Source organism: Saccoglossus kowalevskii, chromosome 22, assembly GCF_978046115.1.
Source record: "Saccoglossus kowalevskii chromosome 22, keSacKowa6.1, whole genome shotgun sequence".
NCBI classification, from domain to species: domain Eukaryota; kingdom Metazoa; phylum Hemichordata; class Enteropneusta; family Harrimaniidae; genus Saccoglossus; species Saccoglossus kowalevskii.
The window spans coordinates 9,196,262-9,215,363 of NC_140662.1; the positions used below are offsets into that span (position 1 = coordinate 9,196,262).

Consider the following 19,102-nt stretch of genomic DNA (forward strand, 5'->3'; position numbering starts at 1 on the left):
TTTTAAAAGTAAGCAGTTCAAAATGAACGGTGTTTTAACCAGTTTTGCCGAGACAAATAAATTGATCCTGAACGAGGCTGATGATTCCACACCGCAAAGGAAGTAGTGTAATGAGTTGGTTTTCTAATTTGTCAAAGGTCGTGCTCAGGTATATGAATGGACTTCAATTGAATACATATTCATTCAATTGTTAGTCACTATAAAGGAATTTACATTACGACAAAGGGAAGTGTTCCCGCCTTCTTTGTATATTTTGGTACCGTCAAACAAACCAGTTAATTCCAATGACCAGTGGGTTCTGTGTTAGTGGCGTGTTTACGTTTCACTTCCCGATAGCTGTTGGTTTGTGACATGCCTTCCCGTACGCGGCTTGTCCAATTACGGTTTTAACTTGAATCGGATTTTTAATAGCAGTTTCTACAGATTGAATATTCCAATTTTGTTCACCGGGACGATGTTGAAACACTGTACCACGTACCGAGACGTCAAGAAATCCAAGTCACTGCCTTCCCTCGCCCAGGCGGACGACTCGGTATGGGAAAATAACGATAACTGCGTGAGTACCTTTACGTCAAAAACGAACGGCGTTTGTTACATCTGTCTCCCAGTTCCCAGTTTATAGCGTCTTACACGTCTTACAATCATGCCAACTTTCACCGTGACTTTTAAAAAAAGAACCGTTTTCGCTCGACACTGTCAGTGAGTACACATGAGTATTGCGTAAGCATTTTATTGGCTCGTTTGGTACCAAACATTGTACACACTTCGTGGGCCCCAGCACCAGACTATTCACAACCGACGCACACATAAAGGCCCCTTCTTCCACTTCGGCGAACCAACACACCACCTAAACTGAAATGTGTTTACAAAACCTTCCAGCCTTGCTCTCCGTCGGAATCCCTCCAAATACTTGTTCCGCTTCACGGTCATGCACAGCTAATTTGCTTTTTCAAGTCTCGATATATTTATAGACTTAAAAAAGAGAAACGCGTTAGAAACCAAAATAAGGTGTTTTATATTCCTCGAGCATAATATGACATAACTCGGGAGGTTCTTTACCTCGGTCCTTTACAAGACAGCCACCGGTGCGTGTCAGTGATCTGCCGCGGGTTCTGGATATGACATGTTAAATCAACAGGTAGTTGATATATAGAGGAAGTATCTGTAAAACGATTTTACTTTCTCACACATAGACCACCTAAACACCATGATAGGCGGTTGACACGGAGAACATTGCATTTCCGCCCTCCATCTTAAACCACCGTCCCTCACCGTGTTGAGGGACGGTGCTTAAACCAAGCGTTACTTTGATCGTAATTGAGCGTGCTTGAAGATTTGGTTTGGCGTGCAGGACATCGATCACCCGGCGCTAAGTCACAACTCCTTCATATAGTTCCAGGGCCACTAATCACCACGCTGATAGCGATGCCTTGTGTTGATGACAGAATTGCACGTACACAGAAAGTAATATAAACAGACCATATAGTATTTACCGTCTTTCGATAATTATGCGCCGAGTGATCACACTGACTAGCGACGTGCTGACACATCTGGTTATTTCAAGGGACGTTTTTTTTTAGCAATGTATTGTATCATGAGTCCAAGAAAAAAGAAAAGCTTCATCCGCTTCCATTCTTGGTATACAACTACATCACCAGCTGATGTTATGTTGTTTTCAGCAGAGGACGATGTGTTAATATTAATTTTGATATTATCAATTTTAAATCACCATTTCATAATAATAATTTTAACTAATCTCTTCTCTTAAATCTCTTTAAAACGTTTAATTTGAGAAGTTCATTTCAAAATAAATGCAGAAGTAAGAATGAAGTACGTTCCACTTTTCAAAAGTACATCTTCCCGTTTTTGCACATCCACTGTGCACATTATCAATGCCAGGGAATGCACACACCTATGCAAAGCGACTGAATATTATATCCCGGCCACGCCGCGCCAGTGACGTCGCAATTCTTTACCGGGTTTGCTGTTTAGTTTACTGGATTCAAAACATGGGAACACAAATATCAAGTAATAATTCGATAATTTGTGAGAATTTTTTAGCATTTCAAAATAATTTTAATATTGTATATCAGTTTAACAACTACCCTGTTTTCATTCTACCCGACGTGCCTTTCTGAAAAATAGATACGTTCGCACACACACGTGTATTGACTGCATTAACAAAATCGGAATCTTGTCAACTCACTGACCCAGTTATGAACTCAATGAATCTTCGAGGACAGGGCGGTCGAATAAAAAGTCGCATTGTGATAGGACAGCTGGTGGATATAGTGAACACTGTGATGTCGAATTAACTGTTTAGTTATTCGCTTCCCGCTTTTTATACACAAGTGTATGCTTGAAAAGAGCGCCTACTTGAATACTCCACAATAAACGTTTAATCCACATTGTGCGCTCATTATTGATACTATTCATAGCACTTCCGGAAGTCTCTTTGTCGTTCATTGAAACCGACACAGAATGGGAGTCGAGTCGAGTGAAAAGGAGGTAGATTTTGTACCAATGGATAGCGACGTCGAAAACAACACCAAGTCGAGTGTGAAACGGGACACTTACACAATAAGTTTGCAAACACTCGTGTTTTCGTCTTTTCAGGTGCTTGAATGGCAAATGTTTTGTCAATATCCGGTTAGTGTGAAAGACGTCCAATGATAACTGAGCCCCTGGAACAATGGTATAAATGTAAACGAAAACAGATACACGTGGCTATGCCAAGGGCGAACTAGTTTTTTTAATCAAGCGACGCTCCTATATTTTCCCATAATGCATTTCGATCAAACAATCATGTGTACAATATTACTTTGATATTTACATTTTTAAAAGATTTTTTTATTCAAATACCACAAACTTCAATATCTAATTTCCCCAAGGCTATTTAAAATACAGACGCATGTAAAAATAGAAACAAAATATTTAGCGTTGAAATCAGAGACAGTAATATTTACCTCTATTATGTCAAACCACCTGGGGTAGATATAATGTACCTTCGTTTCCATGGAAACTGGCCTCGTAACCTGAACTGTGTGTAGTGACAATCGACCTAAATATATGTTACATTCTGACTGGATGTGTACATACATACACTATTCTGTAAATGATTGATAAATTAACTTGTTTACGCTGAAAATACTGTTTGTACGTGTCTAGCGAAGAATGAAGAGAATATTTCACAACATACCACGTTTAAGGGATGACCAATACACATTCTGGCGGAGGGCAGGGACAGAGAAAGATTTTACAGGGGTAAACTAACATTTAGAGAGAATTATTAAATCAATAATTTGGACTTTTTCTGCCACCCAAAGTACAGAGGCGGTGGCACGGAATTTTGCGGGGGGGGGGGGAGAGGGGGGGGGGGGAGCTGCTCACTAACCTTGCGCTGAAGGACAAATTTCGAGCTTGTGAGAGGTCCTAGTCTGGAATCAAGGCCGGTGACAAATTTTCATTTAAAGCTTGGCATATTGTCTAGGTTTACGTTTCTTTCACTCACATTCCCACGATGTTTGGTTTTTATAGCGGGAATATTGTGTACGAAAATAACAAATCCGTGTCTGCCAATTTAAAACAAGTGTTTCATTTCTACATACACCTGACACACCCTATACAGATTCCAATGTGAACAGCAAACATTAAACTATTCCGTATTCACATTACAGGGCTCCATCCGGGTACATGCCAGTATACTGCGGAAAGAATGGGAGTACAAGACATTCGTTGTTACCACGGAAACCACCAGGTAATACTACACCTCTACACTGCACGCTTCAATGTCTCGTCATAGCCTACTTACAAAAACGATTGTTTGAGATATTTTCACAGTTATGCTCTCAAAAGTTGTAAATGCCTCAGAAAGCTTTGAGATAAATTCAAAATCATTTAAATTTCCACCATTTTCGATTTTCACGACTTTTTTCTAGAATGTTTTTCGATAATATTGGACAAAACGGACAGTATTGTTTATTAGTTACATCTGTTTATCAAATTTTAGAGAAATTTGAAAACATTATGTTGGTTTTATTTTGTGTAAATTGACAGTGGATGTCTAAATTATTGAGTTTAGTATGGTAGGGTAACAGGAGGGTATGGTTTATTGTAAAATAAAAACGATGTTTTGTTAACGAACATAGTTGTATTCGTTTGACAAATAAACGAAATTCCTCGTGGGCTTATGCGTACTAACGTGACCTTCGTAAATCTACGAAGAAAAGTCGAAAAAAGTGTCTATGATGTGAATATAGAAAAACCCCAAAATGGATTTTTTGGTTTAAACACAACGCATTTTGGTAAATTTGATGCATTTTTTTAGTAAATCTAGATCTCATTTAAGTTTCTAGCAAAATTGTATTCTATTAACCTGAATATATGTATTTATAATTTTAAATTTGAGCACGCCTGGGAAGTTGAACTGACAGGGTTGAATGACTAGTACTGGCAGACATGTTAAACATTGGCGGCTGTTGACACTCCTGAAAAAAACTATCATGCAGACGAGCCGCTCAATTAAGTGTAGTATAGTGTATATAGTGAAGTATATGACGTCACCAGACTATGAATCATTATTTCACACGAAGGGATAACTAGACTTGTGTAGATTTCCCCGGCGGACTAATTGCGTGTGAAAAGTCACCTGCTGTCAGGTACAAGGGAGCCATACTGCTAATTTGCATTGCAGTACGCAGTTTTAATAGTATCATGTATTATTCAACTACACAGCAAAGACCTGATTAAAATGGTGTTATACAAATATAGATTGGAAACCCACGACCCGAATCTTTATTACCTGACCATGGAAACGGGAATCTCAAAACCAGGTAAGTCACCATTTGTCCTTATACGAGGGCGCCAGACCGCTTGAACACCGCATGACACATTGGTGTATGAACGACCCATTTTAACAAATTAACACATTAACCAGATTAGCCGATACATGTTCATCATGTTCACACAATTGTACACACCACAGAATCACAAATAAATAACCATACCAATTCATCCTACGTGCAGATCCAAATGTTTCGACGGCCATATTACTGGAAGACGACACAAAGCCATTGCTCCTGCAAATGTGTCAACCATCAGAAACGACAAGGTAAGACAGACTATTTGTATTCAAAATAATATTTATTTGACCTTCGGTAATAAATCATTATTACTACAGTCTGAGAGTAGAATTCATGGATGAACACTTTTCGATCTCGTCTACATATCGTCACTTTATGCGACAACGTACATACTGCCGAGGATCAGTCAACCACAACTGACTGAAGCAATATATGATACAAAGACCGACACTGAAACACTGCACGAGAAAATAAACGATTTATTTATGCTTGTTTTATAAGATTTTCTTTGAAGATCAAGAGAGGAGCAATTATCAAAGTGTACGGCGAGATATTGGACCCGGAGGTAAGAAATTTAACGCACCAAAGTAAACACCGAATAATTCAGTCATTCACCAAAATATACAGTACCAACATATACATATAGTAATCAAGCATGCTGCGACCCAATACACAATTTCTATATATTGCGCCCTCAAGTGACGGAGCGCCTCTGTGACGTCAAAATAAAATGGGTGAAAGCAATGTCATTCAAATCGACAAACGTGTTTTCTTGTGTTGTCGTTTGATTCATTGTCTAGAATTTAATAACATATCTTGAAAATAAATTTTGTATTGATGGACAGCCACAGATCAACACGATATCGACGCTTTGAACAGATTTCAAGTCACCCAGTTACGTCACAGAAGCACTTCGCCACTAGAGGGCGGCATTAACTTGGTGTGTCCATTGCGTCGTTGTATCTAATGTACTCTAGTTCAATTATAATAACAAGGATGTTTTCAAAAGATGTACTAAGTAAATAATGGTCACGTAATGGTTACCACATGTAAATGTGCGTAGTACATTTTGTAGTCGATTTGTCGTATATTCAGCGATGACAATATTTTGATCTTATGTACCATGTCATGAGCAGGGTATGGCACATAGACATGGAAATTCTCAAATGCCGACTAACCAATTCAAGACAGCCGAGATTTGGAATTGCAGCAGATGAGAGAATTTATTATCTTGTTACGCGAAAAAAAGATTCTCTGATTGAAGAGATTGCGAACACGATAGACAGGGTGGGCAAGTCGCAATTGAGACAAAATATCCGTTGAGATCGACACATTAACGCATTAACAACTAGTTCAATTATTTCCAATCTCTACGCACAGATGCCGTACAAGACAATGCATGTGTGTGAAAGCACACACAGCAAAGAAATAGTACGACTCTCTCTGCTCAAGTATAAATGCAAAGAACAGGCCACTGATTTTCAACTCTGTGAATATTCAGTTGAAACCGGCTGTAAGTATTAGTTATATGATGGTCCATGGGTCATGTCATTTAATTTGTGCTACCCTCTGTTCAAATAAGAGTTCATGGAAACTGCATCCAGCCTACATGCGCACTTTTCGTTCAAATCACAATTCAGCGGAAATAGCTTTGTTGGAGACGAGTTTTATTTGCGTATACGATGTCACGGGGTAGACAGACATATAGGACAGAGAAGCCCACGGTATTTTGAGTTGCTTTTTCAGTTCAACATCAACTTTAAAGCGGGGGAGTCGTCACCTGCGCATGCGTCAGATGGCCATAGCTTGTCATTGTTTACAAACAAGCGTCTACCCATGAGCCTTTGTGATCTTAGCGTGTGTTGTTATCATAGCTTGGAACTCAATTCCCGCGCGTGCGCAGGTGACGACCTTCCCGATTTAATAGTTACTTACAACCTTTCCCACAATTAAATTCTGTAGTTACGTCCATGCCTCTAAGAGCCGAGTACCTGCCGTTGAGTTGTTCAAAGAAGACGCCTGGACCTAAAACATTCAAGTTACGTCGCCGAGACAAGTCGTCGAAGTGTCTAGAGGACGAGGTAATATTTTTTAGTTAAATTAACATAATACGTCAACATAGAACAGAACGCTTGGCATACACAATATATGTAAGAGAAAAAGAAATGTTTTTGCCCAAAAGTGTAAAAATAGTAAAGCTTTAACCAGCTTTGTTTCAAATGAGACTTTTTTTAAATTTAATGCCGTTGTTCAGTCACATTTTTGTTATTATACATGGATCAAACCTTGTAACCAACAAAGATATATTCATTGCAAAAAACGGGGAATATTGTATTTCTTCTTCCGGTTTTGACCATGTTTTGTGTTCTTGAACATGCATTTTCCCTTTGCCTATATAATGTGAATGTCGATGTGATGTAAGAAGTTATATTTAATATATTGAACAACAAAGATTGAAATACTATTTTAAGATATAGTTGTTCTTCTTCACATTATACGCTCAGCAAAAATCCATCAAAATTATATAAATTCTACCGTAATTTTATTCCACAGGAAAACTATGAAAGACGGGAAGATAAAATACACATTGCCATGGTAAAGATGCAGAAAGAACAATACATTAAACGATGGGTCAATACATCCCAACCTGTCAATGCCCACTACACCCCATATACTTCTACAGAAGGTACTAATGGTCACTTAAGAAAATGTCACCAATACGTCAAAAAGGGTGATCCCATAGCTCCGAAGAAGACTGCCATGCAAATAGAGAAACAAGAATGTATGAAAAACAGGTAAGTTGAGTAATTATAAATGATACATATATGTTTATTCATATTTCATGTGAAATTACTTGTTGAAAGTTATGTTCCATTTTTCTTTCATTAGGCTTGGTTTATTACCTCCAATGCTATTTGCTCACGACCAATACTATCATTTCCGATTCATGCCATCCAATATATCGTTATTGCTTTTTGTTGTTGTTTGTATTACAATGCATTCATTATGAATATGAATCATTTCACACAGATGTTTTCAGTTATTTCATAGGCATTGCGACCGTTCGGTTGCCATCTCTCCCACTCACTGTGGCAATTTTAAATAAATTCACGGGTTGTAAACCTATGTACTGTAGCCTCGTTATTATGGTGAAGTATTTTCTGATCTTACAACAGTCAAGCAACCCGAAAAGATAAGCTGATTTGATGATGTCTTTTATTCTTCAAATTTTCAAATACTGTGTATGTTTCAAAAACAGTATTTTAGTTTACGTTATATCATAATCAATTTGGTCATTCTTCATCAGAAAACAACATTAACATTTTATTTTAGACAAAAGACTAATTATTATCAAGCAATTTGAACAATACAAAATTAAAAAATAATAATAAAAAACTGTAATTATAAACGTGAGCTGCGGAAAATCTTCTAACTATACATTTTTTTACTGTTGCAGTAAGTCTTTCTCGCATTTGGATCAAAACAAGGCACCTCCGGTAACCAGAAATGACCATTACGCTACAAGTTACTCTAAAACAAACTTTTCCACAGTGTATCACCCACATCCAGAAAATGCCCGGACAAGACAACCTATACATAATTATTTATCCGCAGCATCTTCTGTGGAAGATGACAAGAGACAGCATTATACAGTGGACAGGACACAATCACTGTCATTGGGAGCTATTGAAAGAGTGCCATCAGTAACATCTTCCGTAGAATCTGACATGAGACATTATACAGTGGACAGAACAAACTCACTGCCTTCAAACTCCATTGAAGGAGCTGTACCAGGATGTCAAGATCATTATGTACAAAATGCACTCACTAAGACAAATATGCATGTGGAAATAAGGCGGAATAAGAACCACATTTCTGAAGCTAATGTACACAGAAAACATATACCAAACGAAAAAGTCCGTCCTAGATCATGCTACACAGACTTTTCACAGAAAATGCATAACATAAATACAGATCCAAGGACAGGATTGAGGTGTTCTGATGGCGTCCAGCCAAGAGAGTCTCATATTGTAAATTCAACACAGGTGGCCACAATCGCACGGCAAAACTCAACAGGGATGCCTCAATCTGGTTTTCGGCCACGGTGTTCGACAATGCCTGTCAAAACATTCGAATCTGGGAACCAGCATCAGGATATTAAATATGCCAATGAACAAGTAGTTGACATTTGTGAGGGACCTCGTAAGCCAATCAAAATCTCCAGACAACCTGTCCTTCAAAAACGTCCAATTCCGATGGTGCGACCATTTGAGAAATCAACAATCAAGAAGTGTCAATCTCTGCCTCATTTTGATACTTATCATTCATCTTTGAAACCAATCCTAGAAACTCTACATGGATACACCATTCTCAATGTTGTTGTCTTGAGACGACACCTGAATGGTGCACACAGAGGCTGGGGAATTCGCCTGACTGTGTCTTCTGTAACATCTTCTCAAAGGCCAACTAGAAGGTCAGTTTATCAGTCATCAACTACATCTGAGTCATCGATGGAGACTGAATCAGATACAGACACTGAAGATGCTGGAGGTTTTGTATGCGTCGCTGAACTTGGAAGGAACCTTATTGGCAGGCAGAGTGATTTACAGATTGGAGATCTAATTTTACAGGTGAGGTTATTCATACCTGACTTTAGATCATACCTGAAATTTATGCAATTTCGGTGCTGTACTGATATTCAAAAGACGCTTTATTCTGCACGCACCAGAGTGACTTCATAAAAAACATATTTATGATATTATAAAATACTGACTAGTGTACTACATTTGTTACAGGTAAATGATAAATCTGTCTCCAGTTTACGACCAAGGGAAGTTGAAAAGTTCATAGATTCCCACAGAATGGCTGTTGATCTTAAACTACTCGTTGCTAGAAAAACTGCATCCGTACAATCATCTCAAATGGTATGTAAGATGATAAATGTCACTCACAACTATGTTTAGTTACAGATGAAATTATAATATAACTGCAAAAATCACGTTTTAATAGATCATCATGACCTGTTACATACATACTGGATATTAACATCTGTTTTTGAGTTGAATAACACCATGTGGTCCTCACAAATGGGAAGCAGTTCTCGAATACAGGATACTGTAGTATAACTTTTATATATTGTTTTCAGACTCCTGATCGTCAAATTCATGAACCCGCCATATCTGTGCCAACTGCTACTGACAACAGCGACAGAGCTGACAAAGAAATCGATCGCAGGTTGCACGAGCTGAGGTTTCAGCTTTTTCAGGCTGTCAAAGAATTAAGTGAAAAGGACAAGACTATTGACGCTCTTAAATCCGAACTTGGTCGCAACAGTGGGTTTGAACACTTATCCCCATTTAAAGAAGTACACGAAGACGTGGAGGAAATTGACGCATGAAGCATATGCTGCAATTAATTTAACTTCTGACTATAAGCACATGTTGAGAATAAAACATAATCAGTTCTCTTCCTAAGCAGCAAGTGTTACATATCATCCTGAGACAGGCCTAGTTCGTTTGATTGACTGAAAAGACTTTAAGTTCTGACTATAAGCACATGTTGCGGGTACAACATTTTATTTCCAATAAGCACAGTTCTCTTGATTGCAGTCACATTTTTATTATTATTGAGATGATAAATTACTTACTTTAAATTATATAAAATTTATAATAATTGATAAAAGTGTGTACCACATTTTAACTGTGAAACTCAACTAAGCAAACAAATACATGTCTTGCGTGTCAAAATCAAAATAACAGTCTGGCAACATCTTGGCGATAACTCAATTTTGGGCATGATTCTGATACATAAATGTTGGTTTGTTGGATTTGTCTATGAACTCTAAATTCTATAGGTAAACATATAGGCCGTTTGGTCATGGACGTTGTTTGTATCCAGGCGACATATGAGTGCATATACAACATCAGCTTTGGTCACATCCTCTCATTGACACATGCAGGAGTCCCTGCCACGTGTATATGCAACATGAAGTGTAAATATACGAGCAATAAATAAGCATTATGTAGTTAAATTTTGATTTGCTGCATTAAAAAAAATTCAACTCCTTGAAATTTGGTAGAAATCAATACACCATATTTACAGTATGAGTTCTATATATATATATTGTCGAACAACAGAGATGCAAATATGTTTTCACTATTGTTAGATTATTTAGATACTTTCACATAAAACGTTGTTGAAATAAATGCTACTATATTTTTATAGACATAAATTATCATGGTATTACTGCCACAACTATACGTGTGAAATGTTTGTTTTTATAAATGGCTCAGGCCATTAAACATTAAAGCAGTTCTTGATTACCAACACCAACTGATTTTATGTAAGTAAGTCCAACATTATTTTTGTGCAATACGATACTTAGGCCTTTGCCCCAACAGGCTACACAGTTTTACTTTGCTGCTTAGCATTAATTCTTGATGAGGATATCGAGTGGTGGATATGATAGTTTTATGCACTGCAAACTAGACAGAGTTTCAATGGGCACTAGTTTTAAAATGCATCAGCGTCCAATCCCACTAAACGAGAGCAAACACTTCAATAATACCACTCATGTTTGGCGTTATTATATCATGATCACTGCCGATGTTGGCCCAATCTACCTAAAGATAGTATATACACGTTTAATGTTACAATACTTTTTAAAAATGTATTGAAAAACCTGTAAAACCAGACAAAACAATTATTGTATTATTTCGCCAACTTTTTATAAGGTTTAATATCTGACCTTTCAAATGTCGAGTTTGTACAGTTTAAATCAGATGTAAGGAATGAATATTTGGCAGCTCAACTTTGATAGAGTTTTAAGTTAGCATCGTTAATGTTATGTATGTGGGAACACACGCTCTATTGACTTAAGCAATAGTTAATATTTAACAACTGGCCACGTAGACCTAATATTTACAGATCTACCATGCAGGTTATTGCTCACCCGTGTGTAATTGCGAACCCGGTTGATAAGAACGTAGCTGTGACTTAAACAGACTTTCCACAATGTGCTGCCAAACAGATACAATCATACTATACAGAGTCAGCTAAATCACCGCACATCTATAACGAGTTAACATCTCAGTGAACGCTTTACAATGTCCATAGAAGATTCACAGAGAGAAGGGGCCAATCTAGAGGGGATAACAACAACGGTTGCTTTGCTTGCAATAGATGCTCCAGACTGGATTGGTTGTCTTGATGGCAAACCAGAGCCGTCAAGTGACACTGACAGTGATGGTCCACTCATCGATGATGAGACACTGTGAGTAATGTAGTATCACGGAATTCGTGGTGTAATTTATGCTTCTTTGCGCAAGAACTGTGATTTAAATTCGTTCCATGTGAAATACTCAAATAAGCAAAATGACTGTAGTGTTGTAATTGTTATGGTGGTATTGAAAACCGACGACAGGTGACTGAAACTATTAAGTTCAATAGAAAGTTCACCTTGCAGTTTACTTATTTAAACATGTCCAATTATACTAACAGCTTTGGCTGGCTGTATCATTCAATGATTCATAGATGGATTGCTGTTACACAGAGATAAAAATATTAAAATTAGTAGAACTGTATTTAAGCTAGTTGTAATCATTACTCGAGTTGTATATATGGCAAGGTGTACATATTTCAAAAAGCTTGGATATAAGAAGGAATATATGTCACAACATAATTTTATAGCAGAATAAATCATCTGAGTGTTGATGAATTAACAATGTATTCATTAATGTGCGCTTACTCACTCTCTGTGCCCCGATGAAATTGCCACAGGATTTTTGAATGATAGTCTTCATTTGTTTTAGAAAAAACGATGCAAAATTGAAAAATTACGTACACCAGGATTGTACTCATTTAAATCTTCTAATTTTGACAACAAATGCAAAAGAAAATCACATTATTTTTAAATAATTGCTGATATTATGATTATGAAAGTTATCTTGAGATGATTCATAGATTTTATGGGAGTAACCTGCATCATACTATGAACTATTAATATTAGTAGACTAACCAACATGGCATATACACCATGTACGATTTGTGGTGGATCCAATGTATCTAATACTTGAATACCATGCATGTTTGCCTGCAAATTGATATTGCCACTAGCCGTTTCTATATACTTCAGTAATATTTTTGTTCTGATAGGCTAACAGGTGCGAGCTCACATGAAGTTAAAGTATTACAGTATCATGGTTCAGTCTCAAATGAATACCACGAGATTGAAGATCATTGTATTAATACTGGATTAAATAATTCAGTGTCAATGTCAACAAATACATCATTCAGTGGGCTTTCTGACTCAAACCCAGAAGAGACATCAGAATATGATTCTCGTGTAATTCACAGTGTAAATAGCAACATCGCGTATCACGTGACCACTATGGATGACAATGGAAGTGAGAATATTACACAGTTGTCCAAAAATTCAGGAAAGTTTCATAATCACAGATCTAACAACGTGTTACCAGCAGAATCAAAAGCGTTTGCATTGGATGAGACATCATTGGGTAACTACAATAAAATGGGAACACATGATTCCCATAGTTTCAGCATTAATTATCCCAGTGATGAGCACTGTCATTGTAATATCACTCCATACTACTATGATACAAGTGATACTGATCTTGAAACAATAACTGAAGAAAATGTAAAAGGGTATACACAATATGCTGGATGTGGAAAACATAAATCTGAGAGCGATTACGATTTAAGCCATGATAATAACCCTTGCATACTCCAGGACGATAGTAATATGAATACTATCAGTTCATCCGAAAGCAACAATGAGATACAATTGTCCTTTAGTTCCAATAGTGTGTCCAGTGCTACAAAAGATTCCCGTTCCACAGCTTTGCATTCAAAAATAACAGGACATAGAATTTGCCAGCAGATGCCCGCATCTTCAGCCAAGGAACATAGTGCGGCAAGATATGTAGACATTTTTCCTATTCACAGAAAATATGGAGTGAGTAAATATCCAGAGATTGGAAGAACAGAGTTAACATCTGGAAGGAGTCGAAGATACTCTACACCTATTAAACCAAATTTCAATATGAACCGGGACAGAGACATAGTTAAACAGAGGAGAATAAGCCTCCCAACCCGAGTACCAACACTGAAGCCAGAAGAAGCACGCGAATTCTCCAAGCCTAACATACCACTTGACGTGTCACTAATCTCGGGTGAGTCCAGTGACGAGAAATGCAGAGAATCTGAGACCATGCACAATGAATCCTACACAATAGAGAGTGAATCTTTGAAAGCTGTTTTCGATGATGTTAAACGAAGCATTGCTGACATTGTCAGGGTGCGTACACCAAATGGAACGTTCCCACTAAACACTGAAGAACATGACCACGTCTGCTCCACTAGTCCACCAAAGCACCATGATAACACCTGCAATCCCTTGCACACAGATCCTACTCGGTGTGTAAGAACAAGATCTATAACTCACTCTGTTTCAGTGAGGCCTGACCAAATATTAACTACAGAACACAAAGCCAAACTGCAGTTGCCACTGCATGGACTTTACGATCAGCTCGATGGAAACACAATCATTCACGTCCACGTGTTAAGAACTCCCAGAGAGAGTTGGGGCATTCAGTTGAAACAGAAGATCGTAACCACCATTGCATCACCTTCTCATATACATGATGCAGGCAACCCACCACATATTACTGTACATCATATCAGTAAACGCAGCCCAGCCATTGACAGTAAACTAATGAAGGATGACTGTATAATGGAGGTAGGTTGCAATAGTCGTTGGCCGCAAATGGTCGCCAAGATCTCACTAACAGCGAAACAACCACGAGACTTGCAATTACCTCTCAAATAGTCGACAGTAGACGCCATGACAGGTGAGAACGGAATAATATTGATGGGGAGAAAAACAAGTCTCGTGGTTATCTCGTTTTCAACCATTTGCGTCTTAGATATTTTTAATGAATCAATCACACCTCACAGAGAAAGCGATAACATCGCACATTATGAAGCTAGGTGTCGTTTGCTCTTAGCAGTTGCATATTAACCAGGGTTCTCGTGGTAATTGTTAATGATCTAGATGCGCAGTTGTATATTATACCAATTTATCTGGCATTATGTTATATATAAATTGGTGGGATTATTTAGCGATATATTCAGATTAGCCCCTGTAGAGAGTATTCTGGGAAAGCATTACAGCAAGTATACAATATTGCAGCGTACTATGTAATTATTCTTGCAGGTAAATCACCAGATTGTTCTTGGAGCCACTTTGAATGCTGTGGAAAATCTCATTGAGTCATCTGGAAATCATTTATTTCTCGTAGTTGCTAGGAAACCTCTTGACCAGTGGTCGAATTCTTCATCGGATGAGTCGGTACGTGCAATTTAATGCTTACGATTTTGACTATACAAAGAAATATTCTTTGAATAGCTCTGTTTTTTTCAAGTTTCAGTAGTTCATTGTGAATTGTTGTCGCAATATTGAAATAACATTCAGTCAAGCTGCTTAGACCTCAGACACTAAGCGATAACACGAAAATTTGTTGTATTTTTCGAAAATTTTGAGAGAAAAGGGAAAGCATGCTATAATAGATAGATCAACTTCTCTCCTGTGATTGGAGCTTAAAGATGGCGCCAGGTAAACAAGTGAATAGAACAAAGCAAATACAGTAGCTTGCCCTGAACCACATGTTAAAAAATGGATATCTTTCAATTAGTGGAAACTATCTTTCAATTGGTTATAAAAGGAAATAATGCACCTCGTCTGAAACCCAAGCTGCATTCATCGTATCCATTAAAGAGCATTCGTATGAAAATTCTAGCAGTTTGTGTTGTTGGATTCATTTTTGGAAAAAAAATAATTAAATAAATAAATGTATCTTGACAAAACTGATACATAACTTTGTTTTATTCGCAGACTAATGATGAATCTAATTAAACCTTTGAGAAATGAAATGAAACAACCATGGAATACAGTGACTGATTTAACTACGTCATCAGAATGAACATAAAAATAACCAATCAGCGAATCCCTTGACAAATATCTCGGTTATTTACAAATCATGTCGATTAAAAAAATAGTTCGGAATCAAATTCAAATGCAATTCTGATGACAAGACTCTCGAACTCACTCTGCCCATGAAACGGTAATATAGAAGGGTCCGTCAGGACTCATCTTTTAAGATAGTTAGTCGTCGCGCCACGCATGCGCGAGATATATAGGTCTCATATAAACACAGATGGTAACTTTGACTGCTGCGCAGATCAACGAGTACAAATTGAGAAGCTTGAATATATAGGTTGGAAGGTATCGAAGGAGTCGCCGGCGGTAATTACGGCAAGTCGCACCCAGGTAAAACATCATACTTGTGATTTCCATTAGAAGAGCGCATTGGATTACGGGATAATTAATGTTTATCAAGACAAATGTCACACACGTTGAATTATGGATAAAATGCAAATGCATCATGGGTATGCATCGCAGAAAGTGAAATGTATCAGCATCGAGTTAATTAAACTTGTAACTATAAATTATCTTGATAGTCGCAATAAAAAGAGCAAACATGGCTATGTCAGTTTTTCGGGAACTGCTTTTATTAGTAGTAGTATTACTAAACTAAAATCGCAGTATATATTGTGTAGCACGTCGTAATATAACTGAGTGTCTCGTATAAAAGGATTGGTCGACAGGAATTGTAATATTGATTCTCTTGCCCGTATTTGCCAGCTTATTTTTCATCTTTACACACACATCTGTGGGCATGCAAGTCAACATTATTTTTTTTCTGACGGGGTACTATCGGTTTATCCCTCATTTCACATTTCCGGTGCCGATAGACAGATCCATTATCTCTTTGAGGTGAATTAGTACTTTATTAGATACTGTATGTATCGTACCATGATAACATATTCGAGCCGTCGCCAACCACCATCGTATCCTGGCAACCGTGAATGGCAATGGCGAATCTATTGACCCATGTTCCAGTGTAACTTGCTACGATGTCGTTTAGGGTTCAATTCCCGCATCACGGCTACATTAGCTCAGTGATAAACCCATGTTTGCCGATGTCAGATTGCTTCCGCCCGATGTATTAATGAGTTGACTGTGGTGATCGTATGTGCGATATTACACTATTTGCTTCGCCCGGATTAGGGCACACAGCTGCCCATGTTGGGAAGTCGATGAGAAGTTCCACGGCGAATCTGACAGAAACACAGTAAAAATGTATTTTGAATTATCTAAATTGAAAGTATCAATGTGTTTTAATTCAAATTTTCTAAAATCACCAAGACAGTATTTTTCAGAAATTGCGTCAGCTTAATGTAAGTATATAAAAACTTTATATTTTTCAACGCTGTACGCACTTGTCCCGCCTGTCGGCAGTTTGCGTTTTTTTCATGCCGTGCATGATTTTCGATTAAGTCGCAGCTTATAGGCTCGTTCACGGATACATATATTTGCACAAGAGACTATCACTTTTTTGTGTGGAATTCCTGATATTTCAAATCACATATTTGCCCGCCAAATCACTGAGCATTGCGTCAAGCGATTAAATATTCATGAAGACGTTCGATTCCGACAAAACAAGCGAGTAAACAAAATGTAAAATAAAAACAAACGCATTTCTTTCTTTCTGTGTGTTATCGAAATAATTTCTCAAAGGTTTAGGTGGGGCGATACACTTATCTGCGAGTCAAAACAAATTAACAAAACGTCATAGCAAAATAACAGTTGGGATTGAAGATATTTTTATAGTCGCTGTCCACATTTGATCTGCACGCTGTATGATTAAGTCAATTATATTTTACTATTAAGTAAGATCTCGCAATTGTTAATAAATAAATAAAACAAATGAGAACACAGATATTTTCCAATTTGAACTTTTGACCCGAAGCATAATTTGAAATTCACACAATCGGAATTACGAAAACGTGTGTTTCAGTGTACTTCCTGTGTATATCTTAGATGGAGTATATGTATAAACAAAGGAAATTCAATGCTCAAGGTACTATCAGGGGGAAATCTCTTCTCTCTGGGTTCTCTACACGTGTCAGGGGAAAAACTCGTCTCGTCTCTATATCTCGTCCCCTTGAGGTGCGGGATCGGGAAAGTCACTTATACTTTACAGTCAAATAAGACGCACACAACGAAATACGTTTCAGCTCTCGTCTTAGTCGGTCATTCGAGCACTCTATAAGACACAGCGCCCTGGGGAAAAATCCCCAAGACTATCGCAAGGCTGGCCCAAGACTCTCTTAGACTGCGTCAACACTCGCTCCAAGGCTCTCCAGGACTGCTCTAGACTGCGTCTCTCGTGGTGTACTCCCCAAGACCAACTCAAACTCTCTTTATTCATTTTCACAACTCGGAATTACGAAAACGTGTGTTTCAGTGTACTTCCTGTGTATATCTTAGATGGAGTATATGTATAAACAAAGGAAATTCAATGCTCATGGTACTATCAGGGGGAAATCTCTTCTCTCTGGGTTCTCTACACGTGTCAGGGGAAAAACTCGTCTCGTCTCTATATCTCGTCCCCTTGAGGTGCGGGATCGGGAAAGTCACTTATACTTTACAGTCAAATAAGACGCACACAACGAAATACGTTTCAGCTCTCGTCTTAGTCGGTCATTCGAGCACTCTATAAGACACAGCGCCCTGGGGAAAAATCCCCAAGAATATCGCAAGGCTGGCCCAAGACTCTCTTAGACTGCGTCAACACTCGCTCCAAGGCTCTCCAGGACTGCTCTAGACTGCGTCTCTCGTGGTGTACTCCCCAAGACCAACTCAAACTCTCTTTATTCATTTTCACAACTCTAACCAATTACAAAGCAGTAAAAAGACTCTATCTAGGGCGTAACCTTCAACCATAAAGCCAATCACACTAAATACTGAATACGTCATATCTTTTGATTAATCGTTCACTACATTAATAACTATGAATATAAACTGTCAGAATGAACTGTCTGAATAGCGACGGTTATCTCATAATTAGTTCCAAATCACTGAGCCAAGTTCCTTCCAAAACTTCAAATAGGCCTAAACGATGACAGACATAACACAGCAATTCAGCTAATAATCAACTAATTAAGTCGATTAACAGATACACAAAAACAAATTCATGACAGTACAAGGGCATAATTTGAAATTGATACAATCGGAATTACGGAAACGTCTGTTTCAGTCCCGTGTCAGTGTACTCCCATCTTGAATTTTCAAGGTGAATGTTCCGGCAAAGCACTCA

The 19,102-nt window shown here is 37.9% G+C and overlaps 1 protein-coding gene across 1 annotated transcript; it reads left to right on the forward strand.

The window, feature by feature from the left end:
• The first annotated feature begins 291 nt into the window (after positions 1-291).
• On the forward strand, positions 292-11,189 carry LOC102808836 (uncharacterized). The gene is made up of 11 exons (XM_006819040.3): positions 292-556; positions 3,678-3,757; positions 4,735-4,832; positions 5,026-5,110; positions 5,364-5,427; positions 6,243-6,375; positions 6,825-6,943; positions 7,416-7,657; positions 8,320-9,493; positions 9,659-9,787; positions 10,009-11,189. Exons 1-11 carry the CDS (start codon positions 455-457, stop codon positions 10,258-10,260), a joined length of 2,478 nt encoding a protein of 825 aa, XP_006819103.2. The 5' UTR covers positions 292-454; the 3' UTR covers positions 10,261-11,189.
• The last annotated feature ends 7,913 nt before the right edge of the window (positions 11,190-19,102 follow it).

Coding starts and splice junctions, on each gene's coding strand:
- LOC102808836 (XM_006819040.3), top strand. CDS start 455: ATGTTGAAACACTGTACCACGTACCGAGACGTCAAGAAATCCAAGTCA. Junction 5,111..5,363: donor CAACCATCAGAAACGACAAG/GTAAGACAGACT, acceptor TTGTTTTATAAG/ATTTTCTTTGAAGATCAAGA. Junction 9,788..10,008: donor CCGTACAATCATCTCAAATG/GTATGTAAGATG, acceptor TATTGTTTTCAG/ACTCCTGATCGTCAAATTCA.